This window comes from Lynx rufus, unplaced genomic scaffold, assembly GCF_022079265.1.
Source record: "Lynx rufus isolate CCGP_SWC_20201006 ecotype Redwood Valley unplaced genomic scaffold, mLynRuf1.p SCAF_24, whole genome shotgun sequence".
NCBI classification, from domain to species: Eukaryota; Metazoa; Chordata; class Mammalia; order Carnivora; family Felidae; genus Lynx; species Lynx rufus.
Genome location: NW_025814839.1, coordinates 20792305 through 20812968, shown reverse-complemented (window position 1 = coordinate 20812968; position 20664 = coordinate 20792305). Strand labels below are relative to the sequence as shown.

At 49.0% G+C, this 20664-nt stretch overlaps 1 protein-coding gene across 1 annotated transcript in view; it reads left to right on the top strand.

Moving 5' to 3' along the window:
• The window catches only part of SEZ6L (seizure related 6 homolog like), a 179737-nt gene extending 169751 nt beyond the window's left edge, over positions 1-9986 (top strand). The window contains exons 14-17 of the mRNA XM_047088516.1: positions 4033-4065; positions 5905-6019; positions 8014-8116; positions 9957-9986. Coding sequence (XP_046944472.1) covers positions 4033-4065; positions 5905-6019; positions 8014-8116; positions 9957-9986 — 281 coding nt within the window. The remainder of the gene's footprint in view (positions 1-4032; positions 4066-5904; positions 6020-8013; positions 8117-9956) is intronic.
• Positions 9987-20664: the final 10678 nt, after the last annotated feature.

The following is a 20664-nucleotide window of genomic DNA, read 5'->3' as shown; positions in this document are numbered from 1 at the left end:
GTACAAAGTTTCCTTTTAGGGGTGATGAGAATGTTCTGGAAAGAGATAGAGGCGGTGGCTACCCAACATTGCGAGTGTGCTAAATGCCACAAAATTGCACACTTTACAATGGTTAATTTTATGTTATGTGAAATTTACCTCAAATTTTTTAAATGGTTTTTTTTTTCCTGAATTACCTCATTTAAAGCCTTAGGACCACTCTCTAAGATAAATGAAGGATTGTACCCATTTTACAAAAAGAGAGGCTCAGAGAAGTTAAATGACTGTCTCAAAGCCACACAGCTGTTACGAGACAAATCTGGGACTTGAACCCACATCTCCTGATTGTCAATATCCTGCCTCTTCTCCAGCAGGCTGGGTCAGGGGGGGCTTCACGGCTGTTAGGCTGATAGCCTCCAACCAGCCAGTGACTTCAGCATTAGAATCACCCAGACTGTTTATTAGGAACACATTCTGGAGCGCCTGGGTGGCTCAGTCGGTTAAGCATCCGACTTGGCTCAGGTCGTGATCTCACAGTCTGTGAGTTCAAGCCCCGCGTCGGGCTCTGTGCTGACAGCTCGGAGCCTGGAGCCTGCTTTGTATTCTGTGTCTCCCTCTCTCTCTCTCCCTCTCTCTCAATAAATAAACATTAAAAAACAAGAAATAAATTCTGGAATCTACCCCACATCTACAAAATTAGAATCAGAGGGGTAGGACCCTAAAATAAGCATTTTAACAAGCTCTGGGTTGCTCAAATACACTTCGAATTTGAGAACCATTTAAGGCAGTGATTTCCAAACACAGAGTGCAAGTATAAACAGATTTCTGGGTCCCTGCAGGGGAGATGCTAATTCCACTGGGTCTAGAGCAGGACCCAGGGAGCCAGGGTAACCAGCATCCGTGGTGAGTCTTAGCATCTGGCAAATGTGGGAAACACGGGCCTAGAGCAGGATGTTCTCACCTGGAGTCGAGCAGGGGCTTATCCCGCAAGAGCAAAGTCTTTATACAAGCAGTTCTTAATAAGAGGGCAAGAGATCGTGTCGAAATGCAAAGAAAAATAAGGAATCAGCAACCGGGATTTATGACAACTATCTTCCTGGGGTGCTTGGGTGGCTCAGTCAGTTAAGCGTCTAGTCTCTTTGTTTCGGCTCAGGTCACGATCTCACAGCTTCGCGAGTTCAAGCCCTGTGCTGGGCTCTGTGCTGACAGTGCAGAGCCTGCTTGGGATTCTCTCTACCCCTCCCCTACTTGCGCTGTCTCTGTCTCTGTCTCAAAATAAATAAGCTCAAAAAAAAAAAAAAAGATGACTATCTTCCTCTTAAATTCCTTAAACTGCCTTCCTCCTCCCAAATTCCTGCCCTAGTCTTGACTAAATCCAGCCCTGTGTGTGAATTTATTTTCGATAGCACAGGAAATCTGCTTTGTAGAGTTAAAACACGGGGATGTTTTCCCCCGGTAAAGATTTCCTGTAAACCTTCTAAGTGCTACATGGACGTTAATAGAAATTAATCTGGTGTTGCTAGTAAGTGTTCTGCGTGGATGAAAATTAATAGTATTTTTTATAAGAAATCTAAGTTTAAGGATACCATAGAAAGGCCATTTTTGATCTGCCCCAGGACTGTTTATATTCTTTTTGGATTAGCTACAAAAGTATCTCGTGCAAGAGGTAGGAGAAATCAGAGCCGCAAGGGAAGCGTTAGCAGCTCTTCTCTTCTGTTCCCCAGCCCTTCCTTTCCTCCCCGGAAGCCAGTACTAATCACCCCTGAGTGTCCCGTCTCCCAGTTCTCTGGACTCACACAAATAGATACACTGCGCGGGGAAGGGGGTGGGGCAGGGGATGTTGGTTTCCAAGTAAAAACACTTCGAACGATACTTACCTTGTGTTTCGCTTTTCCCCACTTATCCCACATCTCCGTCAAGTTGGAAAAAAAGGAAAAATGTGGCTTCTGCCCTATCTTTTTCGTTGCCGCCCATCGTTCCACGCTGGGATGTATCATGATGCGTCCAGTCCTTCCTCTGTGGACGGATCTCCCAGTTCTTTTCCGGTTTCTTGTTTGTTTGGTCTCGTGTTGCCCAGAAACACCCTTGCCCATGAATCTTCGGGTGCTGACTTTTCTCGTCAAATAGGACACATTCCTCAAATTGGGATCAGTGGTGTGGGCAAAGATCCGTGGATGCTGAGTTTTTGTGGATTTTGCCAGATCCTTTTCCATAACCATAGTGATTCATGCTCCCCCTCTAATAATGGGTGATAATGTCCCTTTCCGCACGTCCTTGCCAGCATTGGATGCTATCATTTTTTTTTTGATGTTGCCAATCTTAAGGGAAAATGAAACTGCCATCCGAAAATACACACGTGATCAAAAACATAAGAAAAGATGAAAGTTGCTCAATCCCTGAACCCTCTATGTTCTAAGATAGGTGAGCCCTTGAAGCCCCAGCAGGTGAGTGGCCCCCTGCCCCCCCCCCCACTTTCTTTCTCAGGCACAGCAGAGTTTCTGGCAGGAAAGGATCTTGGGGGATCCTTACATCTCTCTCTCCCCTCCATTTCTACCCCTGAGACCCCATGACTCTGTAAGGCAATGAGAAGTCACTTCCCCTTCCAAAAAAACGTGGGCCGCATGGGCATTTTGTGATCTGGAGTTAGCGAGGTGACTGAGCGCCAATGTAAAGCCACCCGACTGGGACTCAGGGGCGGGGCTTCTGCCTGACTCTGCTGTGGACCAGCTACATGCCCTTGAGCCAACCACCCTCCTTCTCCGACCTTGGTTCCTCTTTGTGTGAAATAAAAGGAAAAGGCAGGGCCCAGGAGGCTGCATTTTAGCATGTGCCCCAGGAGCCACTGACCACACTCCAAGGGACACAAGTTCAAGGCTTCCTTCTGGCTCCGAGGTTCAGTAGGAGTCCCTGCGCTCCCACACACACACCCAATGTCCAGCTCGTATCTTGGGCAGGAAGCATCTGTCCCCATCCCTCCATTTTCCTGTTGCCCTAATTCCAGAGACACCTGCAGTTAGTTAGTAAGCTGGCTGATTCAACTGGCATCACATGGTAATGACTAAAGTCAAAGAGTGACTTTGACCAAGGCACAGATTAGGAAGTCTGAGTATTAGGACATGAGTACAGCTGGGCCTCTGGTGACCATCCCCTGTCACTCCTTTATAATGCAATCTTTTTATCTAAGCCCTTCGCCCTGGAGTTTTGCATCTTTGAAACACATCCGTGTGGGTATATTTCTGTGCTCGGCTGCCATGATGTCTTTGGGGCCAAAACCTGGGAATGCCAGTCCTTATCACCTTGAACTTCCAGAGAACTTGTATAAGGAATACAGGGAAATGAATGAATTCCAGAGAGTCCTAGTCTGTGACGGTGCATGAAAATCGCTTTACAGAGAATATAAATAATAGCCAAATAAATATGGAATAGAAGGGAAACCAGAAAGGTTCGTATAAACATGTATTTCAAAGCAGGAAAACAGTTTCGCCTCTGGCTGGATTCTGGACTTGGGGCTCTGTCTCGAGCCTCACCTTTGGTCAATCTGTCTTACATAAGGAACAATAAAAGAGCAGAACTATGTGATTAAAAGCAGAGGGTGGGGAAGGTTGAGCGGTCTTGAGCATAAAGCCTGCCTCCATCTGCACAGAAGCTGTGTGAGGTCAGAAAAGTTGCTTTACTTCTCTGAGCCTCGGTTTGTTCATCTGCAAAATGGGGATGATGATGGCATCTGCCTAACGAGATTGTTGTAAGGGTTAAATGAGCACATACATGTATAAAGCTCTTAGCACAATGTCTGACATGCAGTGAGTGTTCAGTAATTGTTCACTATTACCACTGTCATCCTTGTCTCTTTCGTATCTATCTCACGATCTCTCAGGACCCTAGGAAGGGAATGTGTCCAGGCATTTCCGCTAATTCCAGCAGCCCAAGATAAAGAAAAGCCTAGTACTAACTTCAGCAAAGCATGGCGTGGGCTTTTGCCCCTAATGTTTTGCCGTCACTCCATGCAGAGTGAATTCACTTGACATTAACCAATGCTTCCAATTTCCCTTTCAGTTAATCAAGACAGCTTTGAACACGCATTAGAAGGTGAGTTCCATAATGAAAAAAAAAATCCAATAAATCAAGCTAATAGCAGAAAACAAGGGCAGGTCCTTGCATATTCTTCTCCAAGTGCTTAAAAAAAAAAAAAACAAGCAGAAATCCCATCTTCACACTGCTGAAAATAATTTCAAAATAAAACATATTGTAAAAGAACCAGGCCATCAGATTTGCCACCTAGGGTCCTAACTATGACCTGAAAGGGATTTACTACCAGTTATGAACATGGGGTCAGAATATCAGAGGGTCCTGAGAAAGGCACAACCCTGTTGTACAACTTTTCACCCACTTGGTGCTGTTTGGGGGAATTAAATCCAGTGATGCCCCACCTCCCATGCTGAGAACCCCCCTGGCTTTGGGAGGGAAAGGTCTGCCTGGCAGATGCCCTGTGGTCTGTGTTCCCTTTGGTCTTTGTCTTCCCCAAATTACGTGTCCCTGTGTCCTCCTGGTTTTAGATTCTCCTCCTGTTAGAAATTCCCAAGTGAGATTTATTCATGGGGAACGGACGGTAAAAGCTAGCCAGGATTTTGTTTTGGCTTTTATTCTATGTTTCCTTCCCTTGCAACCCCTCCCATACGTAAAACATTCTGCATGCTGCATCATTTCCATTCACTTTGGTACAAAGCCACTCACCAGGGATGTGGTGTCAGAAAAAAACCATATATATATATACATATATATATATATATATATATATATATTCATGTTTTAAGTTGTAACCAGTTAAGCAGTCTTTATTATTATTTTTGGAGCCACTTAGCTTTCTGACAGTAAGTAATTCACTCAGAACTTGGGGCTGTGTGAATTACGTGTCATTAGCTGCTCTCCCTTGCAACAGATGACATTGTAATCCAAACAGGCAGGGCCGGGGCTCAGGTGTAAGTGCAGAAGAGGAGCATGTATTAGTCGCTCCGCAGGGAAAAGAGAGGGCACTTTGTGGTGTTAGTGTCTTCTCAGGCCACCTCTTTGCTGCCTTTCAGCAACCGATGAACCATGGGAATGTCTCAAAGGCCTGGGTGGCTCAGACATTATGAGTGCCATCGTAATGTTTTGGGCTCATGCAGTTGTCATGGGTGTTAGGATCGATTTTTCAGACTCCGGAGAGTGGCAGTTAAAGGATTATAGATTGGTGTGCACAGCTGAGCTCTATTGGCCGTGGCCGTGGAGAAATGGCAGACAGAACCTGGAGCACGAGCATCTAGAAGAGACGTAGGGTCTCCCATCAAGCTATCTTGGGAAAATGCCCCTGGCCCCTTACATCAGCTACAACAGTTTCCACAACCCAGTGGGCGGTGGTGAGAGGCTCCCGGAAAGGCAGAGAGGGTGCGGCCACGGCCTCCGGGAGTCAAAACTGGGTGTCCCCAGTTGGGGTGTCATCGCAAGGTGCAGTACTGAGAATGGACCCGGCTGCCCAGCGCCCTCTCCTGGAGGGTCTGGGGGACACCTGTCAGTCTGGGTGCAGCAAGCACCCCGTTTTCCATGGGATGCTGAGCAAATCTGCCTTCTCAGCACACATGAGATGTTCTCCAAGTCTCTCCTTGAATGGGATTTTAGCCGGATTTCAACTGCACCCAGCCACCCGCCCCCCCAAAATGGGCCTGGTATGACCGAGGTTTGAAAGAGTGTAATTCTCCGTAGCCCCGTGGGCTGCATTGCAAAGAACCAGCCCCGTTCCCTCTAGCGTCCGCCTCTTCTCCCCTCTGGGGATGGTTCTCCAGTGGCCAAGGCTGTGCGATGCCCTGGGAGGGCAGGTGCTCCCCTGGGAGCCGGGTACCCACGTGGGCCGAGGGCGTGAGACACGAGGGCTTCACCGGCTTGTGTGTTTAGTGGCAGAAGCGGCAGCAGAGACATCGCTGGAAGGGGGAAACATGGCGCTGGCAATCTTCATCCCTGTTCTCATCATCTCCTTACTTCTGGGAGGAGCCTACATTTACATCACCAGGTAGGGGGCTTCGGGGCAGGGGGTGGGGGGCTGCGGTCCACTCAATGACCAGAGCACTGGGGGGCTGCGTCACCACCTGTGGCTTGGGGGCAGGGGTACTTGTGTGCTTGCAGATGACGTGATTCAACTCGGCTCCGGGGGAGACACTTCTATTGCGCACCTCCCAGCCCCACCCCCCACGGCAGGAGGCATGATCCCTGACCTCAGGGAGCTGTGGCTTAATGAGAGAGACACATCTAGGGGCGCCTGGGTGGCGCAGTCGGTTAAGCGTCCGACTTCAGCCAGGTCACGATCTTGCGGTCTGTGAGTTCGAGCCCCACGTCGGGCTCTGGGCTGACGGCTCAGAGCCTGGAGCCTGTTTCCGATTCTGTGTCTCCCTCTCTCTCTGCCCCTTGCCCGTTCATGCTGTGTCTCTCTCTGTCCCAAAAATAAATAAACGTTGAAAAAAAAAATTTAAAAAAAAAAAAATGAGAGAGACACATCTTTCACAATGCCAGGCACACTGACATCTACCCCGTCATTCACTCATTCATTCATTCGCTTTTTCGACACACGTGACAAATCCAACACGCGCCAGACGTTGTCCCGGGTGTTGGGGTCGTGGAGCTTGCCCGCAGTGAGGAAGGAAGATACTCAGCCATCGCCAGGATATTCACTCAGTCATTCAAATTCACAATTATTGGGCACCTGTTGTGTGCCGGGCAGTTTTGGGGGGCGGGGGGATTCTAGGAACATCCTTGTGAACAAAACAGAAGGAGAGATCTTTGATATGTGGGGTCCAGGTTCTAATGGGAGAGAAACAGACAAGCAAAGCATAAAAGAGAAGTAAATACAGGTGACTCTTGAAACAAATGAGGGTTAGGGGCACCAACACCCAGTGATCAAAAATTTGCACATAACTTTTGACTCCCTGAACGCTAAACTGCCGTTGACCAGAAACCTTACAGATAACATAAACAGTCAAGTAACACATATTTTGTATGTTATATGTATTATATACTGTATGCTTACAATAGAGTCAGCTAGAGAAAAGAAAGTGTTATTAAGGAAATCATAAGAGAAAATACTTAAAGGTACCATACTGTATTTATCCAAAAAGAAAAATCCACATATAAGTGGACCTACGCAGTTCAAACCTGTGTTGTTCAAAAGCCGACTGTGTACATTAGGAGGTGATGAATGCAGGGAGACAAGAAAGCTGAGAAAGGAGCAAAAGGGACCTGGGCTAGAGGAGGTGGTTGAACTTTAAAAGAAGAGTCCCCACTGAGAAATGACATTCGAGGAAGGACTTGAAAGCAATAATGAGTCGCCTGTGCAAATATCTGGAAGAGGAGGATTCCAGGCAGATAAACAGTATGTGCAAAGGCCCTGAGGCAGGCCTCTGCCCAATATAAATTTTTTCTGCCCTTGTGGAGCCCACAGTGTAGTAGGGGGAGAGGAGAAACACACAAATTATAACACACCATGAGGAACACAATGAAGGAAAGAGATAAGGTGTAGTAATGGAAGGACCACTTTTTTTTCCAGCTTATTTATTTTGACAGTGGGGAGAGGTGCAAGGGAGGGGCAGAGAGAGGGAGAGAGAGAATCCCAAGCAGGTTCCACTCTGTCAGCACGTATCCCAATGCGGGGCTCAATCTCACACACCACGAGCTCATGGCCTGAGCCGAAACCTAGAGTGGGACACTTAACCGACTGAGCCACTCAGGTGCCCCGAAGAACCACCTTTTAAATAGGTAGTCAGAGAAGGGTGCTCTGAGGCAACACAGTACATAGTAGGTGCTCAAAAAATGCTCATTATTACTTTTTTCTCTCTGCATTAAACAGGCGCTTGAACCACCTTACGGGTAGAAACCAGTTGAGCTTTACCCCTCCCCAGTAAGGGAGGTACTAAGGCTTTAGTTATCAGTGACTGGGTTGAAGTTGAGAACAATTTGGATTGTCATCTGCTCCAGGACAAGTAATTTCTCTCTCTTCCATGGTCTCTTCTCCAGATGCCGCTATTACTCCAGCCTCCGCCTGCCCCTGATGTACTCCCACCCCTACAGCCAGATCACCGTGGAAACTGAGTTTGACAACCCCATTTATGAGACAGGGGTAAGTTGGTCTGTCTTCTCCACCCCCCACGCCAGTGCCTCCCTCCTTGTCTGCTCCAAATGCACCGACATCAAAACGGAAGGTTTCATTTCCTTTGGCTCACGATGCTACTGCCAGAAAGGCATGGCCGGTGGTCCTGCCCCAGCCCCACCGTGACCACTATGGGGATAACCGCTGGGAGAACCCAGCTCTCTTTGCGTGCCGATGACAAGCCTGGAAGGCTTGCTCTGGGCAGCAACAGTCACAGAAAGAAATCACAGGCTTTTGGCTGCACCAGAGAAAGACCCATGGAGACACAGCTGAGATGGGTCAGAACCCATCAGAGGCATCAGGGCGCCTGGGTGGCGCAGTCGGTTAAGCGTCCGACTTCAGCCAGGTCACGATCTCGCGGTCCGTGAGTTCAAGCCCCGCGTCAGGCTCGGGGCTGATGGCTCGGAGCCTGGAGCCTGTTTCCGATTCTGTGTCTCCCTCTCTCTCTGCACCTCCCCCGTTCATGCTCTGTCTCTCTCTGTCCCAAAAATAAATAAAAACATTGAAAAAAAAATTTTAAGAACCCATCAGAGGCAATGGGCCGCACCCCACATCTGGCTGAACTCCACTCCGTATTGAATGACAATGTGCAACGTTCCAACCCGTTTGGGTGGCAGACATTTGTGTGGGGTACTAGGGACACAGTCGTGAACCAAATAGACACCGTCCAGCCATTAATGAGCTTATGGTCTTGCAAAGGAGACAGAGATCAACAGTAAGATCAATAATAATAATAATAATAATAGGTACCAGGAGCCAGGTACCTTAAATACACAATCCCTGAAACTCTTTGTAATATATTCTGCAGTTATCTCTGAGTGACTGATGAGGATACTGAGAGGTCAGAGAGACGAGAAAACGATAAGCACAGCCTAGAGCCAGGAAACAAATTCAAAGTGATGCCGTTAACCATTATATTATCTCGCTTCCCATTGAACCTCAAACAATCAAATACGCCAGTGGATATCTTGATTACAACAAATCATCATTTTTAGGGACCATAAAAAAAATTGGTCGAGGTGCTATGAGACCTGGCTAAGACATGCTAGCACCTTTGCTGTGTTCTGTTCATGGGAAGCCAATCACAGGTCCTGCCCACACTTAAGGAAAGGGCATCATGCAAGAATGTGACCTCCAAGAGGTGGGGAGCATGGGAGCCACCTTAGTGTCTTCCCACCCCACTCCCATCTACCATGAAGCACAGACATGATTGCTTATCTGTGTCGACCCAGCAAGAACCATAGACCTCTGTTAAAGCACGGGACAATGACCTCTTCTGGGGCCATGTCTATGACTTCCTATATCTCCCTGTTCCTCTGTCCTGGAGGCCTGGAATATATTACACACGCTCTATGAATATTGGAGACATTGAATTGGTTGGTATCCACATGTTTTAGACATTTTAGATATGGCACCAGTAAGAAGAGGTCATATGTTATTTCACATTCCATGTACTTTGTTTCTAAATCCTAAAAGAAGGTCAGGCTGATTTTTAAAAATTAGCATTTTAGAAACTAGATCTTATTAATGCTTATTAGTGTAGTGTATCAGTCACCCAGCACTATAATAATGCTGAGTAACAAATAATCCCAAAACTCAGTCACTCAAAGCAACAAATGGCTGAGTGATAGTCCTGGTTCAACCGTGCTCACTGTCACATCCGGGACCGGCAGGTTGTTGGCCGGGGTGGCTCAACTTTGCTACTCACATTACTCACCTCCTTGCTGGGTCGAAAGGCTATCAAGGCACGCTCTGACCGCGGCTCTATCACACAAGGGTTTACTCGATCTGTTGCTTCTGTCTCTTGCAGGAAACCAGGGAGTATGAGGTGTCCATTTAAGGAGAGGAGAGCTACGCGTGAGAAGGGAACTCACAGATAGGAACTCAACTACACCTCCTCGAGAGATTCATCCAGAGACCACGCGGCATTTGATTGAAACCCCCAGAATGTTTTGTCCGTCTTTTCTTTAGAGTCTTTATGGAAGATTTCCTGTTTTTTTTTCTTCGCTGTATTTATTATATTTAAAATTGAAATAGGGGTGGTTGGAGGTGTTGGAACTGCAGCCAGATTCATGAGACGGCCTCGACTCTGAGGGCAGACAGAGGACCAGCAAAATGACCAACGTGGCGGCAGAGGGGAAAAAAGACACAAGCAGACGCTGGGTTTCTCCATCAGCAACGCCAGGCAATGGCGGCATCACATCAACCTCACGCATCTTTGGGGTCCACACCCACGGTGCTTTTAGGACAAATCCAAGCCCAAGATTAGATTGGAAAGGGTGCGTCTTGGTGGATTAACTCGGGTCAGACTCGAGCTTGAACAGGTCTGCTCCCAAACAAACCCTGGGGTCGCTCTTCTGATACTCTCCTCTTCTCCAAGGTCTTGCCACGGCCCCTCCCCCTCCCCCGGTCCTCCTGAAGACGGCAGAGGGGTTAACGTGACCATTCTCGCTTGCCACCCTGGCCTCGCCAGGGGCTGGCAGAATCAGAAAATGTTTCAGAGTAAATGAGAGACCTGAAAAAGCTGGTGAAGCGTGGGGGTGACGGGGAACGTTGAGTGAGGGGACCCAGTTGACACAATATTCTTTCCTGTGACGACTCCTTCAGTGGCGAAAGGGAAGGTTATTTATGCTGCAAGTGCCAGAGTCCATCACCTTGTTCTGCAAAGGCCACCCTCAAGCTGGGACGGTAGATCTGTGGGCTTTGGAGGCACGGGGAGCTTCACCCACATGGTTACAAGGGTTTGTGCTGCAGGGGGAGGGACCACGTCCCGAAATCCAGGGAGGAGCTCTGTCTGTTTTCCTGGAATACTGCAACGCCGGAGCCTGCAAAATAAGGGAGACTCGCGTGCCCTGTTTCTCTAAAAAGTGTCAGAAGAAACACCTGCAATCAAGGATTTCAGAAGGGAGGGTCCTATGAGAAGAAACTGCTTTTCTGTTCTCCGAGGCTCTGCCCAGATGTTGGACGGTGGCATGAATGCTGACCGTGGAGGGGCAGGAAAACGGGAGCAGGGGATTTAAACCCACAACGGGATCCTGGTCATACAATTCGATCCCCACGGAGGACAGAAGGAGGAGTTTCAGGCGGGAAGGGAAACCCGAACGCCTCATTAATCACCTGCACATCCTCAGATTTTATCTGCGTCCTTTTGCTCCAACCCAGTGGGACTGGTGAGCGTGTGGCTCTCAGGAAGCTTCTTCTCCAAATACGGAATAAAGAAAAGGCAAGGGGTGAGGCTACGTGGAAGGAATAGTACGGGCAAGGTAGATTTGCCTCCCTGGACCGTCTCCTCCCTAGTGACGGCCGGTGGCTCAGAGAAAGACAGCCCCCGTGCTTTCGGAGCCCACGTTGGCACCCTCCCACACTCTCCAGAATCGTTTTATGTCAGCTGGTTTTCAAACAAGAAGAGAGCTCTCGGCTGCCATGCCATTGAGAGAATGGCTGGAGTGTGTATTTTGGTTAGCTTGTCTAGACAGCTCTGGACCAGGCTAGGGCAGTTGACTTTGACATAGCCTTCTCCCGGCGAGACACCTGGGGTTCCATCTTGGGGGAATCAGAGGCCCAATACTTTCTCCTTCTGCCAGAAAAGAATCCTGCTTACATGCTCCTTAAGGCATGCATCCTGATGCACAGCAAGAGATCATTAAAGGCTGCCTTCCAGCCACCCAAAACCCACCCCACTTTATGCAAAACAAAAACCCAGAGGAGAGTCATTCCCGATCATCAGTAGGCAACCGTCATGTTTGGAGATGGCCCAACAATGCAAACAAGGCGACCTTTTTTTTTTTTTTTTTAAAGGGCAGACTCCAATCTTCTGCTTTTGTTTCTGTTTGATGCTTATTCTAACCCTAACTCTGGGTCCTCTGGAAGGAAGAACTCGATTAGTGATATTTAATTTTAGAGCATACTATGGTTACATGGAAACTAAACATTTGCCTTTCATCAAGACTGACAAAATATGAAATCCTTCTTGGCTGTTGAGGGATAGAAAGGTGTTGGTTTTTTGTTGTTTTTTTTTCAGGATACCGATGTCTTAGTTCTGTCTTAATGGTACAGCACATAGAACCATGTTTTAAACATTTATTTTCATCTAAAGATGGATCGTGTGAGCTTGACAATGTACAGTGTGACTGAAAAGGCAGGTTGGTGTCTGTTTTTCTTTTTAGAATATCTGAATGTGTGTTTGTAAAGGCGAAAACATAAAAATAGTGCCAAAAATGTACCATGCGTCTCATTTAGGCTCATACACGTCTGTTTTTATAAGGTCGATGTTAAAACCCATCGGGATTCAATATTTTTGAATGGGATACAATCTTGAGCAACTCGAGAACCAACCCACGGGACCTTTCCTACAAGCCCCTCTTTGTTTTCAAAACAGTGGGGAAACCGTTTACAGAGATTTCGAGGTTCAAAGAATGCATGTGATGGTGGGTATTACATGCTAATTCATATAAGCTGTATCTGTCAGCTGCCGCCCTGTGCTTTACAAACACACACACTCGATCCTCTTTGCCTTGGAGCTCATCTTTTTGCTTTTTCGGCGGGGGGGGGGGGGATGGGGAGGAGTAGAATTATTGAGCCAACGGAAGTGCTCTGGTTGCTGCGTGAGGGCCGTCCTTACTTGGTTCCACAGACGTGCTTTAAATAAGACCTTTTGCAGCCAGCTCCTTGGAAAGCCTACGGAGCCTCAGGCTGATAGCTTTGGCAACTGCCAAGCTGCCCAGCAGGAAGCAAGTGGCCGCATCATCAGGACGGTTGTATAAGCAGAAGTGACTTGGTAAATGTATGGGTAGATTTAGGCTGAATGTGAGCCTCGGGCAAAAAATGACCTTTCTTTGGAGTAAATCCAAAGGGTATGACTTTCCTATGCCCTTGAGTCGTCATGGGGGAGGGGGGGGGGCCATTCGAGGTCAGAGATTACGGAATGTTGTCCAGCACCCTCAATGGTAGGCTTCCACCTGGGACGTTTTCATTTTCATTTTATCCCCAATCAGAAGAAAAAGCAAAACAAACTTTCTAAGCTAGAATAATGAAGTCAAGTCATTTTCCACTTTGTATATATTGATGCTAATAAAACAAATGAAAAAGAGGCAAATCTATGGGGTTTTTGTTACGAAAACACTCCAGGATGGCCTCAAGGGGGTCGGGGGTCGGGGAGGGTTCTGGTGTCTGGGGATTGGGCTGGGGTCACACCTGCTGCCACTTTGATTGACAGGACAGGCTGCCGACTTGGGAATGCTTCCAGAATATTGGGGGAATGTTCGGAACAAGACAGGACAGCAGCTGTCGTCAGACATACTCAACGCAGGCTGCCATGACAAAGAGACAGGAGGCTTAGACAACACGGGGTTACGTCTTACGTTCTGGGGGCTGGAAGTCCAAGATCATGGTGCTGACCGATTCAGTTCCTGGTGAGAGCTCTCCTCCTTGCCTGCAGATAACCTTCTCTCTCTGTCCTCTTCTTATACAGCAACACTCCTCTGGGATTAGGGCTCCACTCTTATGACTTCATTTACCCTTCATAACCACCTAAAAGGCCCTTTCTCCAAATACAGTCACATTGGGGATTAGGACTTAAACATATTTATTGGGGGTGGGACACAATTCAGCCCATCGTTTCACCCCTGGCCCCCCAAAATTCACATCCTTCTCTTAAGCAAAATATATCCATTCCATCCCAACACCCCCAAAGTCTTAACCCGTTCCAGCATCCGCTGTAAAATCTTAAAGCCCAAAGTCTCATCTAAATATTGAAATCAGGTATGGGTCACCCTGGGGCAAATTCCCCTCGAGCTGTGAAGCTATGGAACTCAACAAAGTATGTCTTTCCATACAATGGTGGGACAGGCATAAGATAGACATTGCCATTCCAGAAAGGGGAATTCACTTCCTCTCTCTGCCCCTTTCCTGCTCACGCTGTCTCTCTCTCTCAAAAATAAACATTAAAAATTTTTTTTAAACAAACAAAAAAAGAATTCAGAAGGAAGAAAGGGATGACTGATGGATCCCAAGTAAATCCAAAACTTAGCAAGACAAATGCCATTAGATTTTAAGGCTCAAGAATAATCTTTGGTCCAGTGTTCTGCCTAACAGGCCCACTGGGGTGGTAGCATCATCCCCAAGGCTCTGGGGGGTAGGGCACAGCCCCATCCACTCAGCTCTCAACAGGGGTGGTCTCACTCCTGAGGCCCTGAGTGGAGTCATTCTGGCAGAAACCAGAGACACGGCCCCGCCCTATGAAACCAACAGGGAAACAGATTTGCCTCCTGGACCAGTGGTGAGAGTGACAGTGTGTGGACCCCTGAATCACCTCCAGGGTCCTTCTTTGCTTCCCTTGAAGAACAGCACACTCTAACAGCTGGGTAGCTGTACGGTCAGACCCTGTGGAACCCAAGAAATATCACAGCCCTTCCTTCATTCCGTCCAATTGTCTCTCACCCCTTTGTGGTTCAAACGGGCAATGTCTTTACACATATCATGCCATCATCTGCATTCCTGGCTTCTGCAGAGATGACTGGTTAAACTGAGCCTCGCCCACGATCTCTTCAACTAATGGTTGTTCAGCCACACCTTTACCGTTCTCTTCCGGCCAAGCGTTCTCATTTTTCTGCAATATGGACAGGCTGAGAATCCTGCACCCTTTATCCGTTGTTCACGCCTTCCCTCTCCTTTTGCATTTTACTGTAAGATGTCAGGAGGAATCAAGCTATTCCTCCAACACTTTGCCCTGAAATCTTTGCAGCTGAATCTCAACCTCATTGCTTCCAAGTTCTACCTTCCTAGGAAACGCTAGAACACAGTCCAGCCGAGTTCCGTGCCACTTTATCCCAAGGATTACCTTTCTTCCAGTTTCCGAGAACACGGTCCTCATTTCTGCCTGAGACCTCAGGAGAATGGCATTGGCCGTCCATTTTTTTTTTTACTAACATTTATTCACGGCGGTGTAGGCTTTCTCTAGCTTGCATCTCAAAACCCCTCCAGCCTCTACCCATTACTGAGTTCCAAAGCTGCTTGCACATTCGTTTTCCATTGTTACTCATGAAGTGGAAAGATCCTGGCGGGAAATAAACTAACGGAGCCCAAAGAAGACCATTTGACCCAAATGTGACTCCAAAATTGCTTTCCCTGAATCCTTCAAGTTAAATTTGCTCTCCAGTAACTGAGCAGAGGATCAAGGGGTGAGGAATAAGGGAAGGATGGAAGATGATTCCATCCACCGACAGTCTTTCCTCTGACCTAAAATGCCACAAAATACTGAGCACAAAAAAAAAAAAAAAAAAAAGGAGAGAGAGTGGAAAAGTCAACTGTTTTGTAACTGTATTGGTTGTGAAACAGAGATCAGGAAAAACACATTCAAATGTCCCTCGAGAGCCTGGTGATGGCAAACTCCCATGAGTGGGTCAGAATCCTGCTTATTTATTTAAAAACTCGGCTCTTGGGGTGCCTGGGTGGCTCAGTCAGTTAAGCGTCCGACTTCGGCTCAGGTCATGATCTCACAGCTCGTGGGTTCAAGCCCCACGTCGGGCTCTGTGCTGACAGCTCAGCGTCTGGAGCCTGCTTCAGATTCTGTCTCTGTCTTTCTGCCCCTCTCCTGCTCATGCGCTCGCTCTCTCTCTCTCTCTGTCTCAAATATAAAATAAAACATTTAAAAAAATCAGCTCTTGGAGAGGTGCCATAGTGGCTCACTGAGCTCATTGAGTTCTTTGAGCTCATTGAGCATCTAACTCTTGATTTCAGCTCAGGTCATGATCCCAGGATCATGGGATCGAGCCCCATGTCAGGCTCTGCACTGAGCACACAGCCTGCTTAAGATTCTCTCTCTCTCTCTCTGTCACTCTGCTCCTCTCCCCTACTTGCACTCTCTCTCCCTAAAATAAAAAAACAATCAGCTATTGGAATGTTCACCTCGAGTTAGAAGGTGAAGGGGTAAGAGATCATTGCTACCAGCCTAACAGGGAGGACAAGCCTGGCTGAGCTGAAATAAACATAGCTTTAAAAAAGTCATCAGAAATGAGATACAAAAGTACCCAAATGAATGAAATTTTGGAAGGAGGCGAGCCCTTCCTAGAACAGAAGAGTTTCATGTCTATTCATGTCTCTGAGAGCACGGTGAAAATGGGAGCAAAGCCACCATGGCAAGAGTGAGGAGACAAAGAGCTGCTTTGAAAAAAAATTCAGGGGCACCTGGGTGGTTGAACGTCTACCTGACTCTTGATTTTGGCTCAGGTCGTGATGCCAGGGTCATGGGATAGAGCCCCACATCGGGCTCTGCTCTGAGTGTGGAGCTGGCTTGGGATGCTTTCTCTCTCTCTCTTCCTCTGTCCCTCGCCCCTGCTCGATCTCAATCTCTCTCTCTCTCTCTCTCAATAAAGAATAAAAAAATAAAAATAAATAAAAACAAAATTTACTGGCTGCATGTGGCATGGGTGACACATAAGAACCCCAAAAACATCGGGGCACCTGGTGTCTCAGTCGGCTGAGCGTCCGACTTCGGCTCAGGTCACGATCTCTTGGTTCGTGGGTTTAAAGTGCGAGTCGGGCTCTGTGCTGACAGCTCGGAGCCCGGAGCCTGCTTCGGATTCTGTGTCTCCCTCTCTCTCTCTGCCCCTCCCCTGCTCAAGCTCTGTCTCTGTCTCTCAACAATAAGTAAATGTTTAAAACAAAAGATTTAAAAAAATAAATAAAAATAAAGCATAAAACAGGGGTGCCTGGGTGGCTCAGTTGGTTGAGTCCGACTTCGGCCCAGGTCATGATCTCACGGTTTGTGGGTTCGAGCCCCGCGTCGGGCTCTGTGCTGACAGCTCGGAGCCTGGAGCCTGCTTCGGATTCTGTGTCTCCTTCTCTCTCTGCCCCTCCCCCACTCACGCTTGGTCTCACTCTGTTTCTCAAAAATAAATAAATGTAAAACAATAATAATGAAATAAAATTTAAAAACATAAAAAGAATCCCAAGAAGCACCAGCCACAAAGCCAGTCGGTGCCCATCCCCCAGCTCTATCCCCTAGGACCTTCCTGGTGGAACTCATGGCTCGTGGCAAAGGCTGGGGGCAGGGCAGGAGAGCGGGGGTGGGGGGATATCCCTCTGTGCCCACGAAGGCAGTCACTGCAGGACGAATTGAAATCCATGCCATCCCACGTGGCCTTCAGAAGAACTTCCTCCTAAAGATCCCAACCAGCCAGAGATGCTCCTGTCACTCTTCTCAAGTCGCCTCGTCTGTTGTGCGTTCAGTCGAACTGCTGATGCCTCCCAGGCGGTGGGTTTGTTCAAACGGAAACTCAAGAGGAGCATAATGCACTGGGGTCGTATTTAACAAGTAGGGAAGACTCATACGTCCGAATCCGATGAAAAAACTGCTCCCACCTTACCGCATCCTCACGGTACAAGTGTCACATTTTGATTTGCTTCACCAGCCAACCATGTTGCATGCGCCAGAGACATCTTTGAAACGTATAAGGTCGTTGACAAAGTAGCCAGAAGTTTACCATGTACGCACCGTGGATGATGAGGGAGGGAGGGAGGGAGAGCGCCCCGTCCACGAGAGGCGGTGCGGTCTGACGGTCGAGTACCCCAGTTCCGGAGCCGGCGAGGCTGGGCTCCTAGCCCGGCTCTGGGCTTGCCAGCTGTGCGGCCTTGAGCAAGGGACTTAGCCCCCGACTGCGTCTGTCTCCCCACCCATGAAACGAGAACAACGGGTTGCTGTGCTGGGAGCCCAACGAGTCAGTACAGACGAAGGGCTCGGGTCGGTGCCCGCACAGGTCGGTGCCTGTCCCGGCCGATGAGCTCATGCTTCGTCTTTGCTGCGGCCAGTCCTGGGCCAGGGGCTGGGGCTACGGTGGAGGCCATGACACGGTCCTCGCCCGCTTGGACCTTCTCATCTCGAGGGAAGACAGGCCCGAATCAACGAACCGCACAAAGCAATATGTGAGCACGAGCCAAGAAGGAAAAGGGCAGGGATGCGCCAGGTGGCATCGTGACTGGGGCCGAGCCGGCAAGCGGGGGATTTTTTAACGGGGGTCCAGGGGGTGAATAGAGTGGTGGGGGGGTGTTGGGGAAAACATCGGGGCAAGAGGGAGCACGTGGAGGGAGGACGACAGGAGCCTGGCACCTCTGATGGACGGCTCTTGTGGCCAGAGCTGGGCAGCTGCAGGGAGGAGGGGGGCTGGGGCAGATCTCCAAGGCAAAGCCTCAGAGAGACCCATCTGGACGTCTGTGTGCAGTGCTCCCTCGGGTGGCCACCTGGGGAATCCAATCCAAGGTCTGGGTGCTTCTCAAGGACTGGGGGGCCATTTATCTCAGGGACAACACAGCGCCAACGGAGAAAGGGTTATCATTTTCCATTATAAAAAACAGAAGGGTGGGCTTCTGGAAGGTCCCCTGGGGAGAAGCTCCTTGGGGACGGGGGGAGGGGGGTACAGGGCTGGAAGGACCATGGTGGGGCTGTCACTCAATCAGTTCTGGAATGGAGAGTCCCAGGAAGGAAAGGCAAGGTGATAAAAGGTCAGAGTGCATCCAGGGTGACTGGAGAACCAAGGTTCTACTTCCCAGGCCTGGCTGCCCTGTAGGTTGAGAACAATAGTGGGGACACAGAGCCTCCCTTGAGATCAGAACCCACCCTCACCAGCAGAGATGCTTCAGACACACGGCGGGATGGACCGCCCCGGGGCCAGGAGGCAGAGCCATAAAGAACCGACCAAGGGAATCCCCGCCGGGATAATACAGTAATCATAATTAATACTAATAGTAAGTGGCAATAATAGTAGCTGGCCTTTGCTGGCTGCTCCCTGGTTCCTGTGCTTCTTGTTTTCTACATTTTAAATACACTTTCCCTTTTAGAACAGTTGAGGGATGGCCGAGGTACTCGGTGCACTGTGATATCCCACTCATTCCTGAGAGTAAGGACACTGTGATCACTATCCTCTCACAAATGTGGTACCTGAGGCTCAGAGAGGCCGTCCCTCGCCCGAGGCCGCACCGCTGGTACAAGAGGCCCGGGGGCCCCGGAGGTGTAGCTCCTGCTTGAGGTCCAGGGTAGGAAGGATGGAAAGCCAGCCTCACCCAGGGCACCCAGGGCGCCCAGGGCACCCAGGACCAAAGTGGGCTCCCTTAGCCCGTGGACACCCTGAGAGCAGGGACTCAGGAGGAGTGTGTCTGCATTTGGCAGCTGCTAAGGGCTGAACCTCTGCATTTGGATTTTGGCTCAATCTGTGATTAACAGCTTGTCAGGATAAGGAGCCCAGATGGACGGCAGAATCGCTACATCACTGTGGAGCGCCCCAGGATGGGGCCTCTACGTCCTAAAAGGGGGAGGAGACGTTGCTGACTGTCCTACATGAGATAGAATGTTGGGGCAGACACTAACAAGGACCCATCCCACATCTATTCCCCTGCTCTTTGCTAACAGAACCCCAGTTTTGTTCAGAACAACGATGAGCCCGTCCTCAAACAATGGGGCGTGGCTGGTTTCAATTAGGATCGTTCTGTTACCCATTTTCCCATCCTTACTTGGCTGCTAGGGTCGCTCCTCTGACCCTTTTGGAGCCATGAGACTTGGCAGAGATTGACTTGGCGTGTCTGTGTGTGTGTGTGTGTGTGTGTGTGCGTGTGTGGCCGGGAAGGCTCCAAGACACCGTTTTCATGGTAAAAAGGGACAGACACACCGGCTAGGGCACCAGCTCCCCTGCTCCTCACACCTCGAACCCAGTCATGATGCCAGTGGCCATTTTGCAACGGAAGTGCCCAGCAGGGGAAGGAGAGCGACACAGGAAAGATGGGGGGGTGGGGGTAGAAAACCCCAGGCCTCTGACGGATGGTACCAACATCCTCCTACCTGACCCCAGCATGAAACATAATTCATGAAATCAGCTCCACAAATTGTGAAATGCCAGCGATGGCTTTTCACGTCCTGCAACAGCATACACAGAGAAGACAGCTCCTCGAAGGGGAACCCAAAAACAAAGATAAGGCATGAATGCCAGTTTCTGGAAAGTTCTACCAACTCTTCAGATCTTGTGCCCTACCAATCTCCCATCCCAAGTTTCTCGCCCTTCCTCCCCCCTCCTCCTCCTCCTCCTCTCTCTCTCTCTCTCTCTCCCCGTGTTACGACTCTGTCCAAGATTTACTAATCCTTTGCACTAAAAAACAGCATAGGATAGAAACACTGGTTTCAACACGAATTGCATGGCTTAAAAGTTTTAAAGATCTACTTTTCGTTTCCTTTGCATTTGCAGTAGTACACGTTTCTATTTGCACTCAACTGAGACATTCGCATTCCGCAACGATGCCCTTCCCACTGCTCGCAATAGTGGTGTGGGGCACGCGGGAGGCGCCCAGGGCTTTGTTGAAGGAATGACCGTCACTCCACACAGCAGCTCAGGGTATGGCCAGTGGGCCCGGCATGCCGGGTCTCTTTCCGCCACCAGATGGCAGCCTCAGCATGGCTTTCCCGAAGGCCTCTGGCGTCCTAAAGATAGTCCCCCTTCACTTCCTCAAAAGGTTTATTTTCTTTGGACAGAATCCTC